Raw genomic sequence first — 22,087 nt, 5'->3', positions numbered from 1 at the left:
AAGAGAAACTGTTATTAATCACTTTAAAATATTTTGGAGGCAAAGGGCGGCTGCCCGGCCCTAGTTTGTAGAAAGTAGTAAGAGAGGAGAGAAGCGCAGCCATCGCGATGGCCAGCTATCGCTTTTGTGCCCTCCTCCCCCCACCGCCGGTTGCAGTTTTCTTTCTGTGGCCGTAGCGGGGGACCGGCGGCGCTGGCAGAGTGACCCGGGGGCGGTGGCCGGGCCCCGGCACCCCCCGCTTCCCGTCCCTGCGCTGGGGGTGCCGGCCGGGCCCGCATGGCGGCGGAGCGGGGCTGGGGCTCGCCCCGGCTCCTGGCGCTGCTGCTGCGGCTGCTGGTGGTGGCGGGCAGCGCCCGGGCGCCGCCGGTTACTGCAGCTGGAGGGGCAGGGGGGTGCCGGGGGGCTCCGCTGAACCGGGGGCCCCGGAGAGGTAGCGGGCCGGCCCCGTCCTTTAACCGGCCCCGCCTCGCCGCTGCGGGGCCGGCGGCTCCGAGGGGTCTCGCCCGTGGCGTACGGAAAGGGAGCGGCCGGTCCCAGCTGACGAGGGTGGCAGCTTCGCCTTGCTGGCGGCTTTATCTTTTTAACGCCGATAGGAAAATATACAACAAAACTTTCACAAAAATTGTATCCTTTTTCTCTGCGTTTTGTTGCCCTTTCCTTTTAACTAATTCTGCTATTACGGATTTGATTTTCATAAGCAAAAGTAACTTTCCTGAAAGCAATGAAATTGCACCAGCTTGAGCAAGAGCTGAGGAGCAGGGCAGCACAGCCTGCTTTGATTTGGAACGTTTTCTTGATGAATTCTTATCAGAAGTGTTAAAAATAATTTTAGAAATTTAGGCTTTTAAACCCAATTTTTCAGACATAACATCAGTACTCTTTGTGCAGCTCCTACTGCTAGTAGCTCTCACCCTTACCTGCCTACAGGTGGGATTTTTTGGAGAGCTGAGCATTGGCCAGTCCTACCACACGGAAAGTTTTTGCTGCTCTTTAGCAGAGAGGAGTTTCCCCCTGTCATGTCTCTGTATGCCGCAGGCATCCAAGCGTGGATTTGCAGGTAGGCAAGAGGAGCTGAGGCTTCTTTCCGTGCACCCAGGTGTGGGACCAGGTGTGAGCGATTCCCCTCCCTGCGGCACTGCAGCTGTGGGGAGGGGAGGGAGGGAATGTAGCCCAGGTGGAGGAAGTTAGGAAGAGTTGTTGGGATAGAGTCAGCGTTGGGAGCAGGACCTGCATCTCTGGGCAGTGACTGCTGGGCTGTTTTGCCTGTGCTGTGCGGATTGTTAGTGACGGACCGATGGTATTGTCTTGGCAGCGGTTTGAGCTGGGAGCCCCGTTCCCGCACAGCGGAGCAGGTCCATCTGCGCTGCACCGAGGGCTCCCTGGAATGGATGTACCCAGCACGAGCCCTGTGCGTTGTTCTGGAGCCTAACCTCTCCAGTGCCTGGCACACCACTGTCTGCGTCGAGCCCGCCAGTGACTTCCAGGGTGCCAGCATCTATGTGGAACGTGCTGGGCAGCTGCATCTGGTGGTAAGCGAGACAGAAGGGACTCGACCCACCACGTGTCTTCAGTGCCCACACACTGCAATGAGTGGCCCCCTTCCTGCAGGCCAGCCCGCAGACAGACATCAGCCGCCGGACAGCCAGCTTCTGGTACGAGCTGCTGAGCAACCAGAGCGCTGCTGGCCCAGACTTCAAAAAGATGGCACTGGTTGAAGGTAAGAGCAGGGCCAGCCTCGGGGCTCTTGCTGTTGGGGCAGATCCAAGGTGGCATCTGACATCCATTGACCTCAGCAGTGCGTCCCCAGTGACAGACGCTGTTTTGGGCTGAGGGGTTTGTCACTGTAACAGAGGTCCTTCGGCCGGCTCCCTGACTGTTGGCCAGGTGCAGTATGTTTTCAGATTGCCACCGTGAGGGGCATCCTGTAGGTGTGGGAGGGAACACTGCAGCTTCAAGAGAAACTGTCTCTCCGTTAGCAGCCAGCTTGGTCTTGGACGTGCTGTGGTCATGGGACAGCAGTATCATCTCTGAGAGCACCTGAGTGGGTTTCAGGAGCCTAAATCCCCTGTTCAGAAGAGATTTAAATTCATGAGGAACCCAAGGCCCCAAGACAGTTTCTGGAAATTAGAACAATCTTTTGAAAACAGGATTAGCCATCTACATTGCTTGAAAATTCATTTACCTTTCTTTCCTTTCATAATCCTGCACCCGATAACACTTATCCCCCCTAGGAGCACCCTCAGTGCTCCTATGTATCCAAGGATATTCCTTTAGCAATGAGAGACAATATAGTATTATAACTAACTGTTCTTTGTTTTCTAGCTATGTGCCGTCCTTGTGACAACGTGGAACTTCTTATGGCCATTTGCAGCAGTGATTTTGGTAAGCTGACTAAAGGCTAGTCATTCAGCCCTTAATTATGTGTTGATTATTTGGATTTATTTGCTTCTTTTCTTAAAATAGTGGCATGACTGTGGTCTCTGATGGGAGAAAGAGACTAGCTGTGTGAAAAAGAACTGGAATGTGGGGAAAATATGAAACCTAGAGGGGAGAAGCAGCTTGCTTTCAAGGTCCTCACTTCCTGCAGGCAGAAAGGTTATGATCTACAACTGAACTGAAAGCAATTCTCACAAGCGTGCTGTTGGCTCTCAGAAGTAGCAGTCGCATGCATGTAGACACACACAGATGCACAGAGGTTATATATGCTTGGTATGTTCCTTTTTATTCCCTTCATCTGATTTATTTTTTCCCCTGATGATGAATATGCTCCCCTCTCTTTCTTCCCTGACAATTTGTACACTTCCTAGTTCTTTTTCTACAGAGGCCGTGAGTTGTTTGTAACTGAGCTAAGGATTTCAGGTGATTTAAACTTCCTTCAGTGATGTACTGATTCAGTTTCATGCCTTATGAGAAAACAAAGCAGTTAATATTCCATAAGATAAAAAATAATAAGAAATACTAATTTGATGGTACATTAAAAGCTTTTTCCATTTTCTCTACTTAATCATGCACTATAATTATTTTTCTCTTGATCGTGATTTGTTCATTTTATTCCCATAGTTTTGCACGCTAAAATTTGTACCTCTTTGACTATGTCTGATAGCTAAAGCTGTAGAGCTGCCTCTCCACGTGGCCACAATTATATGGCTGTAAAGAAACAAAACTGAACTGTATTTATAGCTAGTCACCGTTTAAAACAAAACACCAAATTACTGCTTTCCTACCAGGAAAAGGCTACCGATAAAATCACCCGCCAACATCATTGTGCTAATACCAAGCTAGAGTGCAGACCATGCTGCCCTCACAGACTGCTCCTTAGCTGGTAATTTTTCCTCTTCTAAATTAATCAATGCAATCCAGCCCATTGTTTCTACTCGAAGAAGTTATCGTTTCCCATGCGAGATGCTCTCCCTCTGCGCTGCCTGAAAGACCAGAGACTGACAGATGAGGAGGCCCAGGGCGCACAATGGGGACACTTACAGCAGCAACCGAGCAGAAGGAACAGCCCTTTGAACTGTCTCTATGGCCTGACTTCCTTGCCCTCAGCTCACAAATCGCTATCATCAACTTTTTTGATTAGAGAAAATAGCTGCTAATGAAAGTGTAAATGACACTGGGACTGAATAGGGGCTTTATAGTTATTCTTAAGGTGCTGGGCCCTGAGCAGTGCTGGAGCAACGCGGAGCACCGGGAACAAGTGTGTTATAGCTTGGCAATAGACTGCATCCAATTAAAGATGATCACACAGAGGGAGACGGAGAGCAGACACATCTGTTACATAAAATTCTAGATTCCCTTGGAAATTAAATGAGGAAGTTCTTGGAAACTTCAGAAATCAACTTTTTCTGCCTCTTGGGTTGTTGAGTTCTCTGTACCCAAATGAAAGAGTTTTTGTGGCAGAAGCGTGGTGATGTTCCTCTTGCATTGATAACTTCTCATGTGCTCGAGAGCTCTTGGCTCAAATGGTGACATGTTTCTGAGCCTTCTCTGGATATGGGATTGCAATTAACTTAGTTGGTAGAAGAATAATTGATTGCTGTGAAAAATGGGAGTGATGAGAATGAGAGAAACGGCTTCAGGACAGCAAACACTTGTCAGATGGGATGTTTCACTCTCTGTGCAGTTGATGCAAAGGATGCTTTCAATCAGACTATGGCTGCTTATGCTTTCCTTGCCAGAAAACAGCTAGGATCGTTTTGGGAGAAGGAGGTACATACATGCTATGTGATTTTTTTAAATAAGGTTGCAAATAAAGTCACTTTAAGAGTTCTGCATGTTGTTCATCATCTCCCAAAGTGTCTTTTGGTGGATGGATGACATTTTCTTTTGAGGGGAAAAAAATACCAAATCTTTAAATGAAAAACGTTTAACAAGCTCTTATTTTTTTCCAACCAAATCATATTCTGATTCTTCTTGCATCAACCTCTGTTACTGATCTCAAAGGAAAAGCTTCAGAGGCCCCTGGAGACAGGAAGGAGATAGCCTGTGACAGTCATTGTCTTGGAACACAGTCTGAAAAAACTGAATCACTGAGCTGACCTCTTTTCACATGTATTTTATCCTTTACTGCTACTTTGCCTTATCAAGCCAGTTATATGCTTTTTCCTCAGATGTAACTGATTTGAGTAGTGATAAAGCATGCTTCCAAGCACACAGTACCGTTTGTGTAGGGATCCTCTGTGTAGAGGGTGCAATGTAAGCTCAGAAACGTGTCCACCTGTAGGTGGTAGGCATGCAAACCGCACAACAAATCTGTTTCTCCAATTATTTCATTCAGTGAGCTCCTAGTACCTGAACTACTTACCTGCTGCTCCATAACCAACTCCTGTCTTCTTCACGTCTAGTGGTGAAAGGATCTGTCCGAAATGTTTCCCACGATTCAGAGAACCACATGTCACACGTTGACGTCAGCATCCAGAAAGTCTGCAGGCAGAAAAACAGAATTTTCCAGCAGGATGAAGCAAGCGGTGAATGGCGAGGTCCTGTACGAACCCTGCTGCAATGCAAGGTGAAGAAGGGAGGTGGAGATTTCCTTTTCACTGGAAACGAACATTTTGGCGAAGCTTGGTTGGGCTGTGCTCCTCGATTTAAAGATTTCATGTTCGTTTACCGTGCTGCCAGAGAAAGAGGAGCCAACCCATGTGAGTTTCAGCTCAACTGACAGGAGTGACGCTGGAGTTGAGAGCTGAAAAATTTCAGCCCAGTTTTGGATACTGAGTCTGAAGTAGAGTTAAACCCAAGGACTAAAGCTAACAATTTCACCAAAACTGGGGCCTGGAGAATTTCCTGAAGATAACGGCTCTGTGAGCCCTGTAACCTCTGACTTTGAATCCACATTTGCATTAATTTCATTAGTTTCTCCTTCATGTCGTCTTTGTCTCACAAAATAACTCTGAATTTTTGAAAAGGTGGTCTTTTTTCATAGTTAGAAAGCAGCTTGTGCTCAGTATTACAAAATCCTTCCTAACATCTTTTGCTCTGTGTGCATAGTATGTGCTTTTTCTCTCTTCCCCCATCTCTACTTGATTTCCCTTCCAAATAGCTGCCTTTTTTTTTTTTTTTAACATGATTCTTAGCCATCGTTACTAAACCTTCAGGCAATTGGCAGGTTTGCCAGGTTTTTTGCCTTCTGTATGCTATCGGAGATTAACCAACCCTCTGGGACAAAATCACAGCCGATGTAATTCTGCAGCACTCTGGTGATTTCTGCACAGTTGGCAGTGTCTGATTTTGCTCCCCAAGCAAACAGGCCAATGAGGGATCCTGCACTTTAGCTCATAGGAACACTAACGCTGTATCACTACCAGATGAGAAAAGGTGTTTGGGAAATGCATTGAAGTAATTGGAAGTTTTGGTTGTAATGGTGTCTGTGTGAGAACATAATATTTGGTAGTCATAGTACTGGGCCCCAAACTAGCTCTAGTTAGTGTTTAGTGCACAAGGGGAAAGACCGAAGCGAACTGGCCGTCGTAAAGTATTGGAGGACGTACAGGGATACCCAAGTACTCTGAGAGCTGGAGATCAATGCTACATTTGAGATTTTAAATGGAGTACTCTTCTTTAGTGGGTATTTGCACTGTAAATATGAGAGAAAATATGTTCTTTTAGTATAGATTGGAGCTACTGTGTTTCTTCTTGTTTTGCATATTCGTATATGTCAAACTTGTGTGGGGCTTTGCCTTTTAAAGGAGTCTTAAGCCATTTCTTATAGCATCAGTGTCATAATATTTGCTTTCATAGAGTATCATCCCTTTGAAATCATGTGTTCTTTTTAAAGCAAATAAGTAGTTTAGTGAATGAGTAGTTGAAAAACTAAAATAACCCAGTGTGAAGTGAAACAACATACTTAAAAACGCATGTGATCTGGTGATTTAATCCACAGCTCTGTGGACTTGTCAGCCTTGCAATGAGCAACGTGAAATCCTTGCGATCAGTGAGAATAACAAAGAGCTTATAAGAGATCAAGGTTGTTGAGTTTGTTAATTCTATTTGGCTGTAATCTCCCTATATTGCACAGAGTTGAGATAACTATCATGATACCAGTAACTAGTAGAGGTGCTTGAATATTTCCAAGTGTTGGAGTAAAAAGCTTTTTTGGAGAAAATATTTTTGTTTTCATTTGTTTCAGATTTTAAACAAATATTCTGAGTTTTCTGGGGAAAACATGTATGGAGTGCCCACACTCAAAACCAGTTCTGCTGTGTAAAATCAGTAGCACTACTGCTGTGTACGTTTGGTCCAAATTTCTTCCAGCAACAAGACTGAGGATGTTTAGATAGAGAATTGAATAACAGTGGGGCAAAGCAGCTAGCGTTTCCATTGGGATAAGATGGAAAATTTGAATCAGTGGAAGAGCAGTAACGTAGTTGAAGAGTAACATAAGATCAGGTCATACATTCTTTAATTTCAGTGATTTTATTAGGGTGACAAAGTGGACAGCCCTTATCACAGCAAGGCACTGTGGTTAGGTCACGGTATCTTAATTTTGTCTCCCGGTGTTTTAAGCTCTGTCAGCCTAGGGTGATAGCGTGTTTTTCCAAGTACTTAGTTCCGAGGGCAGCAAGCGATGTTTCTTCCCCTGGCATCTTACCTCACGTAGTTTCTAACTGAACCACGGAGTCCTTTCTGTAGTCATGGTAGAATAAAAGCTAAAGGCGAGTAATCTTCCTTGCACTGGCTGTGTTAGTTCATGTATAATAGGAGCCAATGGTTGCATTTATATGCTCATTTCAGTCTTCTCAGACAAGAGGTTGGACAGAGACAAAACATATTAGGCAAGCAGTTTGTAATGCCCGCTGCTTCATTATGTATGTCGTTGAATGTATCCCCAGTTCACCCACGCTGCTTTATTTGCCCTCCCTTGCAAAAGAACAGGCAGAGAGCAATTGTACTGAGGGCATGAAGCATTCAAGCCAGCAGAAATGAAGCTGTTTATAAAGATAGAAAGGTAGGCTGGGAGTGAGAGAGGTGAAGAACAGCAACAAGGAGCTTAAGCTACAGCTGATGATAATTCTTGCTTAATGGTTAGAGTCAGCATTTTGCATAAAGCAGCAGTCTTCCATGTGAGATCTGTTCTGTTGCTTGTTCTCTCTGAAGATGATAAAACCTTTCAAAAGAGTCCTAGACATCCTAAAGGAGGTGCAATCAGTATGGTTCCGGAGATCTGTTACAGGAAGTTCCACATCCCAGGAGTCTGTCATTCTAGGTTCAAGAACCATATAGAAAAGAAAGCATCTTTTATGGCACTAAACGAACTCTTCATTCAATTGTTTCTCAAAAATTCTGTGCATTTTCCTCATTTCAAAATGGATAAATAGGGCTGGGCAGCCTTACAAAAGCACAGTGATTCATGTATTCAGGGAATAGGTACCTAAAAACAAAGTAAGGATGCCAAAAGCATCTTCATGGGTTTTATCAGTCTTTGGGGATCAATTTCTCCAACTCTGCATACAGGGAAATGTGGTCAGAAGGGGTTAAATACTATCACGGCTTCATATGTGGAGAGTTGAGGCAACCCTTGGTGGAATTTGGGTGCCAGCTCTCATTAGTGCCACCTTTAAGTTTTGAGCTAGACCTAGTATGGGGAAGGAGGGACCTAAGTTATAGTCAAAACACATTTGTGAACAGCTGCAAACAAACATGATCTTCTTGCTTTGCTGTGGTTGAATTTAATCCAATGAATTATCTTTACTGAGGAAAGCATGTAGAACATTTTCCCCTTCACACTGCAAGCTTAAGTGTTTCAGCCTGTGCCAGGAAGGAAGCGAAGCCTTTTCTGTAATCCCTCTGATCCTTAACATTCCATAAAGCAGCAGGGCTCTCTGTGCACTTAATCATTTGTTCTTTGCTGGACTTGTGCCTGATGTGTAGATAGAGAATCGAAAGAGGGACAGGACGTTTCCCCATTTTATTGAAAGACCAAAGAGCTGCAAGAATCTCTAATGAGTCTTTGAATGACTGGACCAGCACCATGAAGTAAAGGTTTGTGAATAGACACTGCGGGCTAATCTTCGTGACCGATTCAAATGAGGTTTTGCCTGCTTACACCGGAGTGGATTTTGCCCTTTTTGAACGCAGCTGGTCTTTTCCTCATGTCTACCTTGCCTTTTCTGTGCACTTTCAGATGCACTGAATTTTCAACACACCATTCTGTGGGAAGTTAATTACATGAATACAGGCTTATTCCCTTTGTTAGGGGTTTGACTCATTCACTCCCTGTCTCCAATTCTATTATTATTTTTAAGGTAAATGTTTCGCTATGTTTTGCTGAAATGTAAGCTCAACTTTTGTCTCAAAAGGATAAGAACCCTGCTTGTATAACAAAGTAGGACGATAAGTCTTCTGTCACTGTATGAAATGGCAAAGTCGTGGTTTTCAGAGACCTTGAGAGTTGCAGTGGGAAGGCACGGGAGCTGCGTGCCAAAGTCTTGAAACCGGGGGTTTATGCTGAGCTTTGCGCTGACTCGAGTATCTAATACCTTTTGCTGTCAGGAGAGAGCCCGTGTTTTAACACCTCTCCTGGGAGCTCGTTCTGCTCTGAGATTTGTATGCTTAACTTCAACATGGGAAGAGGAATATTTTTTTTCTCTTTTTCTGTCCTTGACCAAGAGTATATCTTTTCTCCCTTTTTAATGGTCTTGATCTCATGCTGTTGAAATCTAGCGAGGCTTTCGAAATATTAATGGAGAGTCAAAGTTAAGAATACTTATAGCTTTTCTAAATGCTTTTCTTCATTTTGAAGTGATGAGTTTTGGTTTCAGTATGCTGCAGTGATAATTTAGAGATATGTAATTCATGCTTTTGTAATTAGTACAGTCATACTTAGCATATTTATAATTTTATCTCAGCATATAATCCTAGTAATGTTTGAGAAAGGCGTTGCTCTGTCTTCAGGGCAATAATACCTCACTGGTTAAAGGAAAACTCTCGCTGTCAGTCACAGCACCTGAAATGAGTCAGGGCCCAACAGGGAATATTGGCACTCCGGGTCTGCCCACAGACCAACCGTCACAGTGTGCCACCGAGCAGGAGCCCTTTTCACTGTGAACCTGAGAAGTTACAGCAAAATTGCAATGTCCTTAGCTGTTAGGGTGCCAAGATTGCTTATCAGCGTCATGCAAAGTGAATGCTTGCTGTGAACCCTAGGGGATTTACTTTTGCAAGAGTGATGTTCCTGACTCCAGAAGAGAAACTGTTACACTTCATTGAAAAGTGTTGCTGATAATTTGATCTAAAATTTTGGTTTTGACTTTGTATATGGATACACAAATTACTTTGTTGCAGTCAGGAGAATAAAAGTAGGATTTGCAGGATCAGGCTTCTAAGGCACAACAGTGATATTTACAGGCAAATCTGGAAACTCTCTCTAAATTGTGGAAAAAACCTAATCCTAAAGCAAAGAACCTCTTTCTTCCTCCACGAAGAACTACTTGATTTTTAAAATAGCACATAGGTGCTGTAAACAGTACAAATTCTTTTCTTACCTTGAAAAACATTGAGTTTAAAGCAAACAGGGACCAAATACAACTAACTTGCCTCCTTAAAGATCTGTTGAACTAATTTAAGATCAAGAATTGGTCATGATGGCATTTTCACCTAAATTTCCTGCCTCTTTTCAATTAGCTTTTATTATTTTAATGGTGGCTTCTCCCACCGTCCTCTAGTGCTTTGGCCAGACTCACATAATTGCCTATATTTTATGTAAATGGAATTGTTACACCATAAAATGACATACAAATGTGTCTACCACACAAAGTCCAATAAATGGTGTGAATAAACCCATTATTTTTGATGTAACGGCATCTGATAGAAGCCTGGGAAACACGGGGCTGACAGATGTGAGCCCATGACAAGGCTTAGGAAAAAAACTGAATGAGGAACACTGACAGACCACAATTAATAGACTTTTGAAATAACTCCTTTTTTTTTTCTTTTTTTTTTCTTCACAATTCTACTTGGCTGAGCAAGATTCACAAATTACTGTCTTGAACTTTTTAATGGGACAAAATAGCTGCCAATGAAAGTCTAAATGACATGAACTTTGAATAGGAGTCATACAATGACCACACCGTGGCATGTTTTTAACTGACGTATCGATTATTTGAGAAGCAGCAGCCACTCAGCTGGGAGGGAATCGGGAAAGGGGGGAAGAGATGGGGGGAGTCAGAGAACTAGGTATAGAAACACAGTCTGTTAAACACTAGGCAAATACAATTTATTTTAGGAAGAGAAATGAATGTTAGGAAACATCTTGATAAACATTTTCACATATGTTCCCAGAGAATATGATTTGGAGTCCCAAGTCTGTAGTTCCTTTTGCTGTGAAAAAGGGATCATAAAGCTAAGTCGAGAGGAAGTTACATTAGCAAGTGAGAAAGCAGACCTTGCACGAGTAACGAGGATGCTGACTTCTCCGGGGTTTCAGTACCTGCTCAAGACCCAGGCTGCAGTCACAGTCAGGTTTACGCAGGCTCAAACTATCTATTTGTCTGTCCTTGGAAACTGAGGCCAAACTCCGGCGGTAGTTGGCGGACATGAAAATTATTTTTCTTTTTCTCGTTGCCGTGCTGATCAAGCAATACCGTTGTCTGACTCTCTGGGAGCTCTTCAGAGAGCTTATTGCCCAAAGCCTTCATCAGCCTAACCCACTTGGAGAACTTTAAGTGGAAAAGTCAATTTGTCACTTGTTTTGTGGGTGCCTTTGCTTTGCCCAACTGGTGGAAGTCTATCGAGCCACCGGAGCAGCTCTTTGTTGGGCTGCTTTCCTCTGCCCCACAGGGAGGCAGCACCTTGCCTCCCCTTTAGTCTGATTTCACCAAATAATATCAGGAATCATCACTCATCACTACTTCTGGAACGTAACTTAAGCTGGCAGATGCTCGCCATCACCTCAGGCTTTTTTAGGCAATCCTATTACACACGCTGGGTCCTTAGTCATTCATCTTCCTCTAGCTGATGACCATGTTTTCGCTTACCTGAAAAGGTCTCCAGTTTCGTTTACTGGGCAGGGTGTTCCCCTCATCCTCTGCCAGGCTGCAGCGTCACTGGCAAAGGGTGTGGAGCTCAGGTGAAGGGGATAATTTAGGATGGCATTTGGCAGTCCAGAGGACACCACAGCCTGTGCAGCTCTCCTCCTTTTCTCTTTTGCCCAGCTGTCATATAACTTGGTGAGTTATGCAGTAAAAGACCTGTTGTTCATACACTATAGCGTCTTTGTTTCTGCCTTCCTTACTGCTTGCTTCAACTTTGAGCACAGAACAAATATTTAGAGTTAGGGTTTACCATGAATATTTATTGAATTCAAAATATCACAATTCATTCACTTTACAGCTGAAAAGATCAGCAACAGACAACTTCTAAACCAGTTACAGGCGCAGTCAAAAAACAGATGGCATAAAATCTACGTCTATTGCCCTGACAGGCATGTCTAGCTGATACATCCATATGTAATAACATATAGTGCAAATACCAAAGTACATGGCTGATTATCAGTACAATCAACAGGTTTATAGTTATGTAAGCATTTATTTTTCTAACTGCAGTATTTTACTGATGTGTTTAATTGAAGAAAAGATTAAATTTAAACAGGTTATTGGGCAAGTTTGCATATTTACTGTCAGTTGTATGTTAATATGCAAATCATTCCACATCCTCATGACTTTCTTAACAGCAGAATTAGTTCTTTTTTTAGACTGGGTAAGTTGGGTTCTTTATAGTATTAAAAAGAGAATTATAATTAAAACATATGCTTGTATCTACATTTGTACGGCTTTGATAGTTACTAGCTGAGTAAAAACACCTCAGTTGTGCTGAAGAGGCTTTTGAACCATTATTTATCATGCTGTAACTAATTTTTTTCCTAATGTTCTATCATACCATTTTGATATATCCAAGACAGTTGAAGCTAACCAAAGCAACAGTTTTCAGAAATGCAGCAATTCATTTACACATTTCTCATTTCATTCCGAGTTAACAGAACTTCATTCTACCATTTCTAGTCATTCATAGTACAAAAAAGGAACAAACAAAAGAGCGAATCAGGAATACAGCGGCAGGCTAGATTCACTGCCGGGGTAATCCAGAACACCTTATGTGTTATGTACTGTTGGTCATACACTGGTGTCACATTTAAAGAATCCCCCCTTGTCCAACGTGGCGGAATAAAAGCTCCTCTTTACTTTGCTTGAGTATCACTCCAGACTATGGCTAAGGAAGCCCATAGACTTAGAGGTTAGTGTCGACACCCCTTTCAAGCGAAGAACCAAGCATTACAAATCCGTGGACTTTCTGCACTGCACAAACCACAGGAGCACGTCCCCCCCGCGAACAAGGGGACAGGGGACTCGCTCCTTCAGCGCTCTACTGAGCGGAGCTGCAGCCCTGTGTGACAGTCAAGCAGCTGAAGGCACAGGATTTCTCTGAGGAAACCGCTCTTGTCCCTCACTGCTGAAAAACTGGAAGTGCGGGGGGAGGGAAGGGAAGAGTTTTGCGTTCATTGCTGGCTCCTAGCAGGACACATCCTCCTTCTGCACCTTTTGAAGTGGTTTGCTTAGTTTGGTAGTTCTAGTGCTGACTCTGCTTTGGAAAGCTGAGGCCCTTGAGATACTACAACTATTCCAAAGACAGCCGTGGCACTTTCAGCTCCACCACCGAGTCCATATCCTATTCTGGCCAAAGAAATGGAAGTGTCTTATCAGACTTATGCTATCCTTGACAAAGTACTGAGAGTTTAGAAACCAAGTAAAAGTAGAGACACCAAGCCTGAATTCCTGCAAGTCTCTCTCTAAAGCACTTGGCTAATGTGGAATGTAGGTACAGAGGTTCCTTTGAGCCATCCAACAACTCCCTTCTAAACTGCCAGCAGTAGCTTTGTGGTTTATTTCACCGAGTCCCATAAGAGGAAGTTTTACAAATCAAAGTCCCGGAAATCTCTCGTGTGGGCTTCCCTGTTCTTCACAGGCTACTCCAAGAAATCAGAGCTGGCATGGTAAGTCCAGAGGCGTCAACAAGGTACAGGCCCAATAACTATGAGATCCAAATACCTTGACTGCCTACTGATTGTTTTAAATTCTAAGTAAGAAATACAGAAGTACAGATTCCTCTGTACATGGCGAGGACTTCTGAAGACATACCACAACCCAAAGCAAAGAACACCAGGAGAATTAAAAACCCATTCCAGTGGGAATGGAAGTATATTCTCCTTTGTGCTAATTCTCTGTATGTTTCAAAAGACCCACCTGGCTGCCTGCAGCGAGGAAGCAGCGTGTTCTATGTGCTGTGCACACTGTCCTGAGACTCCTCAAATCAGAGTCACAGTAACGTGTAGGAAATCCAGTTTCTAAAGATACACCAGCAGAGAATATCCTGCCTCACAAAGAGGAAAAGCTTTACTATAACAGACTCTGCTTTAAGTGAACAGCACATTTAGGCTCCCTCTGCAAGCCAAAAATGCGCTCCCTGAACTTCTCAGCACACAAAAAACGCACCCCATTGGAGAGCATTCAGTGTGAAGATGTGAAGCACGTTCTGGGTCAGAAGATGAGACAGAATGCTTCATCCCACAAGCTACATGATTACAGGACACACACTACTGCTCTGCAGGATGTCTTCCTGAAGGCTCTCTGGCATATTCCCAGTCTCTGAGTCAATGTCATTTATTTCCTGGTGATTCTGACACCGTTTCTTATGCACCAACTTTAAGTCTCTGCATTTCCATTCTGATGAGATTTGTCATACTGACTTTTATTGCTTAGAGCCATAAACTTACTGATTTTAATAGTTCATTCTGTACCATCTCATGGAGTCACACACTGAGAATGTGTGCATTGCAAATCCTGACTATGGACAACAGTCTGCCTATAGAAAAAAGGCAACACTGAGACCTATCTCAAAGCCTGGAACCTGAATTTGTCAAGGAATTCTTCCTATTTCTTTCTCAAAGGGGTTCTGGCTACCTGTGAAACACATTTAGACCTGAAAATGAATTCTGGGGATCCTTTACAGCAAACCACAGAAGACACAAAATGGTTCGTATCATAACTTTGCTTTTAGAAGGACAATCGAGGCCTTTGCAAAACTTTTCACCACAGTTTTTACTATCATCAACATTTTACTAAATCATGATCTAAAGGCTTTAGCAATTCAGACCAAAGAATCAGCAGATTTCCCAAACTGCTTAAAAGAGCTAATAATTTTCATCTCAATAATCTTCAAGACTTCTTAGACTTGACATACAAAGAGTTGCTGCAGGACTGATTATCTACATGTAAGTACTTAGGTGAACTACATTAAGATATGAGACCTTACTGTTTCATTTGGCAGAGAGAGAGAACAGTGCCACTAGAAAATAACCAGAAGGCAGGGTACAAGGCTTCAGTAAACTCGGTTTTGAATTTATAGATCAAGTTATGCTTCTCTCCAACAGCCATGAAAATCACAAACCCTCCCTCGCAGTGGAGCAGCACACCAATCCTGGTAGCCTTCACGTTGGGTAAGCACTTTTCAACATCATTATGCCAGGATGATATTTTGGCATTAAACCACTCAATACACCAAGAACTGCTGTTCCTCCCCAGGCGGCTCTCAGGCCCGTGCCGGTCCATGCTGCCGTAGCAGATGCCAATGCCACAGAAGTTGTTCTGTTGCAGTTCCACTTCCCAGTAGTGGATGCCTCTCTTGAAGCACTGGAAGCCCAGCACTTGGGAACAATCAGTGAAGCGCTGAGGGTGGTGGTTATAATTCATGGGAGTGTCTGAGACAGACATCCTGGTATATCTTTCAGACAGAATCACTTTGTTATGAGCTGTGTTGTAATCCAGCGTGATGTTAGCAGCATCTGCAATGACATTAATTGTTTGAAGGTACTGAACAGCAAGACACTTTTATTTATACCGTCATGCCTAGGCACTTGTTCCTATGTGTGTTTATCTCCCTGCTCTGCTCTCCTCCACGGGGCAGGCAGTTCTTAGGGCCACAGAAATAGCTGCTGGGTTCAACTGCAGCTTTGTTACACAGCAGGCAAATGGAGGGCAAGTTTCCTTCCTTCCTTCCTTCCTGCATCCCCATGGGATTCTTTCATCACCCAAATATATGCCAGCAGAAAAGAGATTGCTGAACTGGCAGCAAAAGGTATACCATATTGTATACCATCTGGTATAGCATCTTAAGCAAGCCATCATGGGCTCACATAAAAGCCTGCATTTCATTTCAAAGAAAAATTGTGTGGTACCTCGTATTTCTAGGCTACCCTAATGCAGTCATTTTGGGGGAAAGCAAAGCCATTACTGAGAAAACTTCATTTACCTCCATAAAGATACATGAATACCGAAGATAAATTTGATTCGTCTGGCAAGAGAACCACTTAGAAACCTCCCGCCCCCTTTTCCTCCAAAAATTTCCTCAATTTGTAACAACTAGTTGATAACCTATTAAGCTAACTAAACCCTCTCAAAAGTATTTTTGTCAGATAACTACAGAGGGCACATAACACCAGAGCAGTAAGCGCGGAAAGGTCATCTTTAAGTAGCGTAACATTGGGTGTCTTTCTTACACTGCAAGAGCTCCTCTCTGGATTTCTTCAGAAAGCTGTCAATAAGCTCTTTAGTTGAAGGGGCAGCTGCAGTATTTGGTATTCCCATGGCTGGTGCTGTGTTGACATAGGAAAAGAGAGTTAATCCCGTTGGGAAGAAACCCTGCGTGCTTAACACACAGAGGTTATCTGGTTTAGCCTCCTGCTCCAAGCAGGGTTAACTTCAATATTAGCTCAGGTTGTTTACAGTCTTGTCAAGGTTTGAAAATCCCCTGTTGTCCCTGGGCAACATCTTTCAGTGCTTGATCGCTCTCACAGTGACTAGTAAGAGCCTTCTCAGAGCAAGAGTTGAGCTTTTGCTTAATACACCAACGTTAGTGACCATCTACTTATCTTTTTAAGAGCAGTCAATGAAAATTAGAATAAGTATGTTGAAAGTTTGGACTCACCAACTTTACCAGGTTTCTTTTTCTCCTCTGGAGGGAAAGAGAAAAAAAAAAAAATAGTGAACTGCGAGTTCTGCTGAGACTGAAAAGCCACTGATAGACTATGCCAGCTGTAACACCATCACCATGGCTCTTCTGAAGCTGCAGCAGGAGATAAAGCTGATGGTCCAGCATGTTGAAGCCATGTACAAACACACCCATACTGGAAAGCTACACATGAAGCACAACGTATTATTTGCTTCCTATTTCACAGGGTGAGAAGCCAGGAAGAAGCTTCATCTGTCCTCCAGGATGCAGTGTGCTAGGGCAAGTGGTAATAAGCCTGTTCCCATGAGGCACATAGAGTGTTCCTTTGCTTTTTGCTGCACTACATCTGTTGTAACAGGAGCTACAGCAATCCACAACAGACCCCACTGAGTGCTCCACACCCAGGACTTGTGAATGGAAAGGACCACGTGTCAAGAGCTCAGTGGAAGTAACAGAAGTAGTTTCTCAACACTTGGATTTATTTCAAAAAGAGAATGTGGAATATCTTCCAAACAGGCTAGAGTGCTGCGTTAATACCTGTATCTGGACAAAACAACACTGAAAGGCCCCGGGATAATCTGCCACAAAGACTGTCTCCATCACCCCAGCCTTAGACTGTAAGTGAGACATGGCCAGCAAAACGTTTGCGTTAAGGCTGCTGTTAATCACCACTTACTGGTATCCATGTCCAGCTGCAAAGCAGCTTGAGTCTGGTGAAGGATTTTCTCTTTGTGGGCATGCTCTTGTGAGGGGAGGAAAGAAAAAAAACCCAAAACAGAACACGAACAGCTCATAAGCAGGATTCAAGACATACAAATCCATCAAACAAGCCAACAAATGGTTAGTAGAAATGAAAAAAACCTGCATGAACCAGAGGGTGGGGAGGCTCTGCTTTGCTTTACGGCCTGCACCGACACCACTACAGGTGCACGCTGAGGCTAATGCGCCGTCACATCTGGGCAGTTTGCTGCTTTACAGCTCACAAGGCATCCATCACTAAATAGCCCAAAACGCCCTCCCTTTCCCATGCCAAAGTGCTCACGACAATCACCGCTTCACTGCTAGAGCAAACAGCTCTTGGGTAAATGCTTGAATTCTTATTTAATGGTAAAAAACATAGTTAGGAGAGAATGATGTTCTTTAGTACTTACGTGGTCCCAGAGTCTTTTTTCCAACCAAGGGTCTGTTTGGAGGAGCCCCTGGAGGGGCCTTAGTTTTCCCAGGTGTTAGTTTTGCTGCAATGGCAATATTTTACATTATGGTTTGTATTGCCAGAACAGTAATGCCTTAGTGAGGACATTTTTCAATCTTATCTTTCAGCTATGTGAACAGAACTTAAGAACACTCAGCAGAGATGGAAACTGCATAGAAGCTACCCACGCCCCAGTCCAAAAGATCCTTTTGCTTGACCCGGTAAGTAGGCTTTGTTCTACAGGACTTACATGACCAGCACCTTTACAGTTGGGTAACCATAGTCCTATCACTCTAAAATGTTTTATGTCTCCCCTCAAATCCATATCCTAACTGCATCCAACCCTGCTACATAATAAAAACATAAATTACTGTAAGGAATAAAGGCTGAGCTGTGCCAGAAGGGCATAGTATCATGATACTCGTCAGCTTATCCGAGTACAGATAAAAGTGAAGAGACACGGGCACATTTTTTCTCCTAGTTTAGCCCCGACTGTAGCATTTTTGTGTGGATATGGAGGACCGCAGAAGTTGGAAGACAGTTTATATTAACCAACTGTATTTGCTGCACTATTTTTTTTAGTGATATTTGGAGGATATTTTTTAGTGATTGGAGGAGGAAGATCCCTCATTTTAGCTCAAAGCCAAGGCAGAAAACACCAGTTCTCAAGTGATACAATACCTTCCCCTTTTTTCTCCTTACATGGAGTCACTGAAAGTTTCACAATGTCTTTAAGGTTAACGACAGACTGGTAAGTGGAATGTATCAAGTTTTGGTCCATTTCAATTGCAGGAACAAAAGCGTCTTTTGTTGATGTTCGTTGCAGTGCTGTTGCTCTCTGAAATGACAAACAGAAGATCTCCTGCAGACCGCCTTGCGTAGCAGACATAGAAAAACACAACCAAGTTACTTTAAATGTAACTTCAAATCTAACTTCAAAGTCAGACCCGACCCATGGCAAAATTTCAGTGGCAACCCATAGGCGTTAATTCTCAACTGGTACCCGAAGCAGTGAGAAAGATCTACTAGACAGGGTCACAGCACAGCGCTGCAGCACCTCATGGAGATGGTTTCTCTCACTCACTGGCCCCTCCACTTGCTGCAGAGGCTGAGTTGGGGGGAGTTACCACTTCATTTCAGCACGCTTTCATTGATATTTGTGTACTTATCAGTACATCCTTTTACAGCAGGTTCTTGCACACAACTGCATTATCATTTTACTGAAAGCGTCTGGAGAGCAGGACTATCACAGCAGGTTTTTGTGATTCCGCATCCTAGAAACAGGAAGAATCGGATTCGCATCTAAAGGTCATATTACCTTCAAAAACAGAACGTCATCGACTTCAGTCAGTGCCATGTCAATCTGATCTCTGAGAGACTGAATTTCATTCTTCTTACTTCCCAGAATACCGTAAATGTAATCAAACTTATTGCAAACTCTTTTTTCTTCATCTGCAATTATTTTTAAGGTCTGATTTTCTCTTTCTTCAATTAATGCTTTAATTTCTGAAAACTCATTTCTCAGCAAATCTTTCTTTACGGAAGCTGTCTCCTGGATCAGACAAGAACAGACAGACTGGTTTTAAAAGAACAGCTCATGGACAAAGTACTGCTTACTACTACTCCAAGAAAAACCCAAGCCTTTGAGGAACACGTAGGCTTCAATTACTTGCAACAGGCAATAGAAAAGCTATGTATTTCTATGTAGTTTGGGAAGAAAACTAATTTACTGCCAAGAAATCCGGCCAGTTGTCAGTCTCCAGACTGCTGTTGCAGGGGCCAACTGTGCCACTCGGATACCAACACTGGGCCGGGGCTGCGCCACTGCGAGCTCGGACACCGCGCACCCACTTACACGGCTGTAGCTGTTTCTGCCTCCGAGATGTGGCAGTAATTCCTGATCCTCTGAGAGATGTCCCAGAGGAGGCAGAAGTGCTACCCTGGCAGCTTTTCAATTTCCTGGTCTCTACCACTTGGTTCAGAAAGGACAGTACAAGGTAGACGTACCCGATCCGGCCGTCGGCACAAACGGCAAGCCCAATCATCAGCTAAGAGCAAGGATTTGTTGTGGTAATTTATGGGGAAGGGACATCCCAACTTTCTGCACTCTCAGCTCACTAATCCTTTAGCTTGGGCTGTGCAGATACGTGCCCACAGGAAAGGAGGGGTTTGAGCCCTGTTACGCGTCGGGTGTGTCAGCACATGGGGGTACAAAGACCTTGCACAGTGGTTGGGTTACTCCCATCTCCCACAGAGCTGCCTGGCTCTGCCAAAAAGCCTCTTTTCTGTTCCTTCCCAGTAACGCCTTCTCCTGTCAATCCAATCTCAATATTGCAGCCATTGTCAGAGGAGTACAGCGTGACAGCGGCCAGCGTATGCCAAACAACCTGACAGCATTTCGAGTAGTTACCCACTTACAGCAGCTTGGCTTTGGTTTGTTTTCACAGTGTTCATCATTCGAGTAGCTTTCTCACTCTGATTGTACAGCTCCATCAGTCTCTTCTTCAGCACCAACTGCAAGAGAAAAGATCAGAAAGCATTTCAGAGAAGCCACGTCCGCTCTCATCTGGGTCGTGCTTACTGGAGTAAGAATCGTATTTACAGAGAGTTTTAAATAAGCCCTGTAAGCATTAAGTACTATCGATTTAAAACCTACTGCTTCTTAAATCTTACAGGATGTAAAAGTACTCTCCTGCACATGTGTGGCTTGTGGAGACAACACCTCCTCACAGCTCTGCCCCTCAACAGCAGGACGCATGCTGCTGACTCACTCTTGATAAAGACTGAGTGCTTTCATCAGCACAGCAGTTCCCAGTGCCAAGAATAAACTTTATGTTAGCTCTCAGGTTGGACTTTAGCGCTAGGTTAATGCTACTGTTCATCCCTCATTTTAATTGTGAATTTTATTGCTCAGGTGTGAATCACCTATTCCTTTAGTTCAAGATGCTGCTAAGCTAAATCAGGGAGGACTTCATAGGGTAAGCAGTATACACGCTCGTCAAACAGATGAGAGTTTGGCCACCTAAACTTTTCAAGTGTGCTTTACTCATCTACCCTCTGATTTTCAGCTGCACTGTAAGATTCAAAGGCCAGGTTTCCTTCCCTTCCACTCCATGGAGAACCTGCTCCTGGCTGTTATCTATGTGCTAGAGCTTTCCCTAGGCTACTTTTATAATTCTGTGCTTCATAAGAACTACACAGGGCCATGTCTGTCTACAGTCCCTCGGTCAGCCAGTGGTAAGGCCACGCAGCAAACCCTGTGCAGCGGAGGAGGCTCCGAGTTGGGAGCGACACCGCAGAGGCGAGAGGCCTCGCCGGTCAGCCCAGCTCAGACAGGAACTGGAATCAACCTCGTGATAGCACCTTTCCAGACCATCGGAGCACCATCTTGCAGAGAGGAGGAAATCACAAGGAACGACTCCAAAGATGTGCTCGAGTGCGCGCCAGAGGGCGGATAACAGTTTGCCAAGGCCCGGCACGAGATTTACAGTCCCTGTCTTGGTCCGGCCTCCCCCTGGCACTCCGCAGCCCACGACCCCAGGGACCCACCAGGCCCCGGGGGAGCAAAGGGGTGCTCCGGGGTGCCCCTCAGAGGGGGCTCCAGCCCCGGGGCAGAGCCGGCCACTTACCTCGGCATTGGCTTTGGCCAGCTCCAGGGGGCTGGTGTTACACAGCTTGTGCCCGAGGAGGCAGAGGGAGCAGATGCAGATGCCGTGCTGGCTGCAGAAGAACTCGAAGAGCTTGTTGTGCTGCGGACACTTGCGCTGCTGCAGGTCGCGCAGGGGCGGGCAGAGCTGGTGGTCGCGGAACGCGGGGCTGTCCTGGTGCGGCCGCAGGTGCTCGGGGCAGAAGGAGGCGGTGCAGGTCAGGCAGGTCTGCACGGCGGGCACCTGCTGGCAGCTGTCGCAGTAGACGGGGGGCTCCTCAGCCCCGCACCCCGCCGCCGCCCCCGCCGCCGCCTCCTCTCCCTCCTCCTCGGCCCCGGCGCAGCCCCGGAGCTGTTCCACCACCCGGCACAGCACCGTGTTCTTCTGCAGCTGCGGGCGGCCCGCGAAGGTGGCCCGGCACTGCGGGCAGCTGAAGTTCCCCGACAGCCCGGCCCAGGAGAGCTCCAGGCAGGAGGCGCAGAAGTTGTGCCCGCAGGGCACCGTCACGGGGCTGCTGAAGAGGCAGAGGCAGATGGAGCAGGTCAGTTCCTCCTCCAGAGCCGCCAGGCCCGGGTCCGACGGCGCCGCCATGGCCCCAGCTGCCGCTGCCCGAAACGCCAGAAACGAAACTGGGGCTGGGGCTTTCCGGGAATCTACGCGCTCTGTCCCCGCCCCGGCGGGAGGGCCAGCAGCCTCCGGGCCGGGCAGGGACGTTCCGGGCGCGGCAGCCTTCCCTTCTCCTCCCCAG

General features: G+C 45.1%; 2 protein-coding genes across 3 annotated transcripts; one reads left to right on the top strand and one right to left on the bottom strand.

The window, feature by feature from the left end:
• The first annotated feature begins 276 nt into the window (after nt 1-276).
• LOC104632872 (meteorin-like protein) lies at nt 277-6,606 on the top strand. Its single transcript, XM_075771094.1, has 6 exons — nt 277-430; nt 1,036-1,057; nt 1,313-1,529; nt 1,609-1,717; nt 2,323-2,382; nt 4,845-6,606. Exons 1-6 carry the CDS (start codon nt 277-279, stop codon nt 5,159-5,161), a joined length of 879 nt encoding a protein of 292 aa, XP_075627209.1. The 3' UTR covers nt 5,162-6,606.
• A 5,157-nt stretch (nt 6,607-11,763) lies between these two features.
• On the bottom strand, nt 11,764-21,986 carry TRIM25 (tripartite motif containing 25). Of its 2 annotated transcripts, none has more exons than XM_075770571.1 (8): nt 21,322-21,986; nt 20,111-20,206; nt 19,011-19,244; nt 18,374-18,530; nt 17,652-17,735; nt 16,477-16,503; nt 16,049-16,144; nt 11,764-15,334 (listed from the first exon to the last, which is right to left on the bottom strand). In XM_075770571.1, exons 1-8 carry the CDS (start codon nt 21,928-21,930, stop codon nt 14,802-14,804), a joined length of 1,836 nt encoding a protein of 611 aa, XP_075626686.1. In that variant the 5' UTR covers nt 21,931-21,986; the 3' UTR covers nt 11,764-14,801. The 2 variants fall into 2 exon arrangements, with proteins under 2 accessions (XP_075626686.1, XP_075626687.1); XM_075770572.1 differs by having other exon boundaries at nt 18,395-18,530.
• Between the last annotated feature and the right edge of the window lie 101 nt (nt 21,987-22,087).

The sequence above is a fragment of the Balearica regulorum genome, chromosome 18 (genome assembly GCF_011004875.1).
Source record: "Balearica regulorum gibbericeps isolate bBalReg1 chromosome 18, bBalReg1.pri, whole genome shotgun sequence".
In the NCBI taxonomy this organism is placed as follows: Eukaryota; Metazoa; Chordata; class Aves; order Gruiformes; family Gruidae; genus Balearica; species Balearica regulorum.
Note: the sequence above shows the minus strand (reverse complement) of the source record. Positions and strands in the feature narration are given on the sequence as shown.

Bases quoted from the DNA above. Each gene is read 5' to 3' on its own strand.
- LOC104632872 (XM_075771094.1), top strand. From the start codon at position 277: ATGGCGGCGGAGCGGGGCTGGGGCTCGCCCCGGCTCCTGGCGCTGCTG. The intron at 431-1,035 runs GTAGCGGGCCGG...TGTATGCCGCAG, and splicing joins GAACCGGGGGCCCCGGAGAG to GCATCCAAGCGTGGATTTGC. The intron at 2,383-4,844 runs GTAAGCTGACTA...CTTCACGTCTAG, and splicing joins CATTTGCAGCAGTGATTTTG to TGGTGAAAGGATCTGTCCGA.
- TRIM25 (XM_075770571.1), bottom strand. From the start codon at position 21,930: ATGGCGGCGCCGTCGGACCCGGGCCTGGCGGCTCTGGAGGAGGAACTG. The intron at 16,504-17,651 runs GTAAGTACTAAA...CTTTCCCTCCAG, and splicing joins AAAAAAGACTCTGGGACCAC to AGGAGAAAAAGAAACCTGGT. The intron at 16,145-16,476 runs GTGAGTCCAAAC...ATGTCAACACAG, and splicing joins AAAGAAACCTGGTAAAGTTG to CACCAGCCATGGGAATACCA.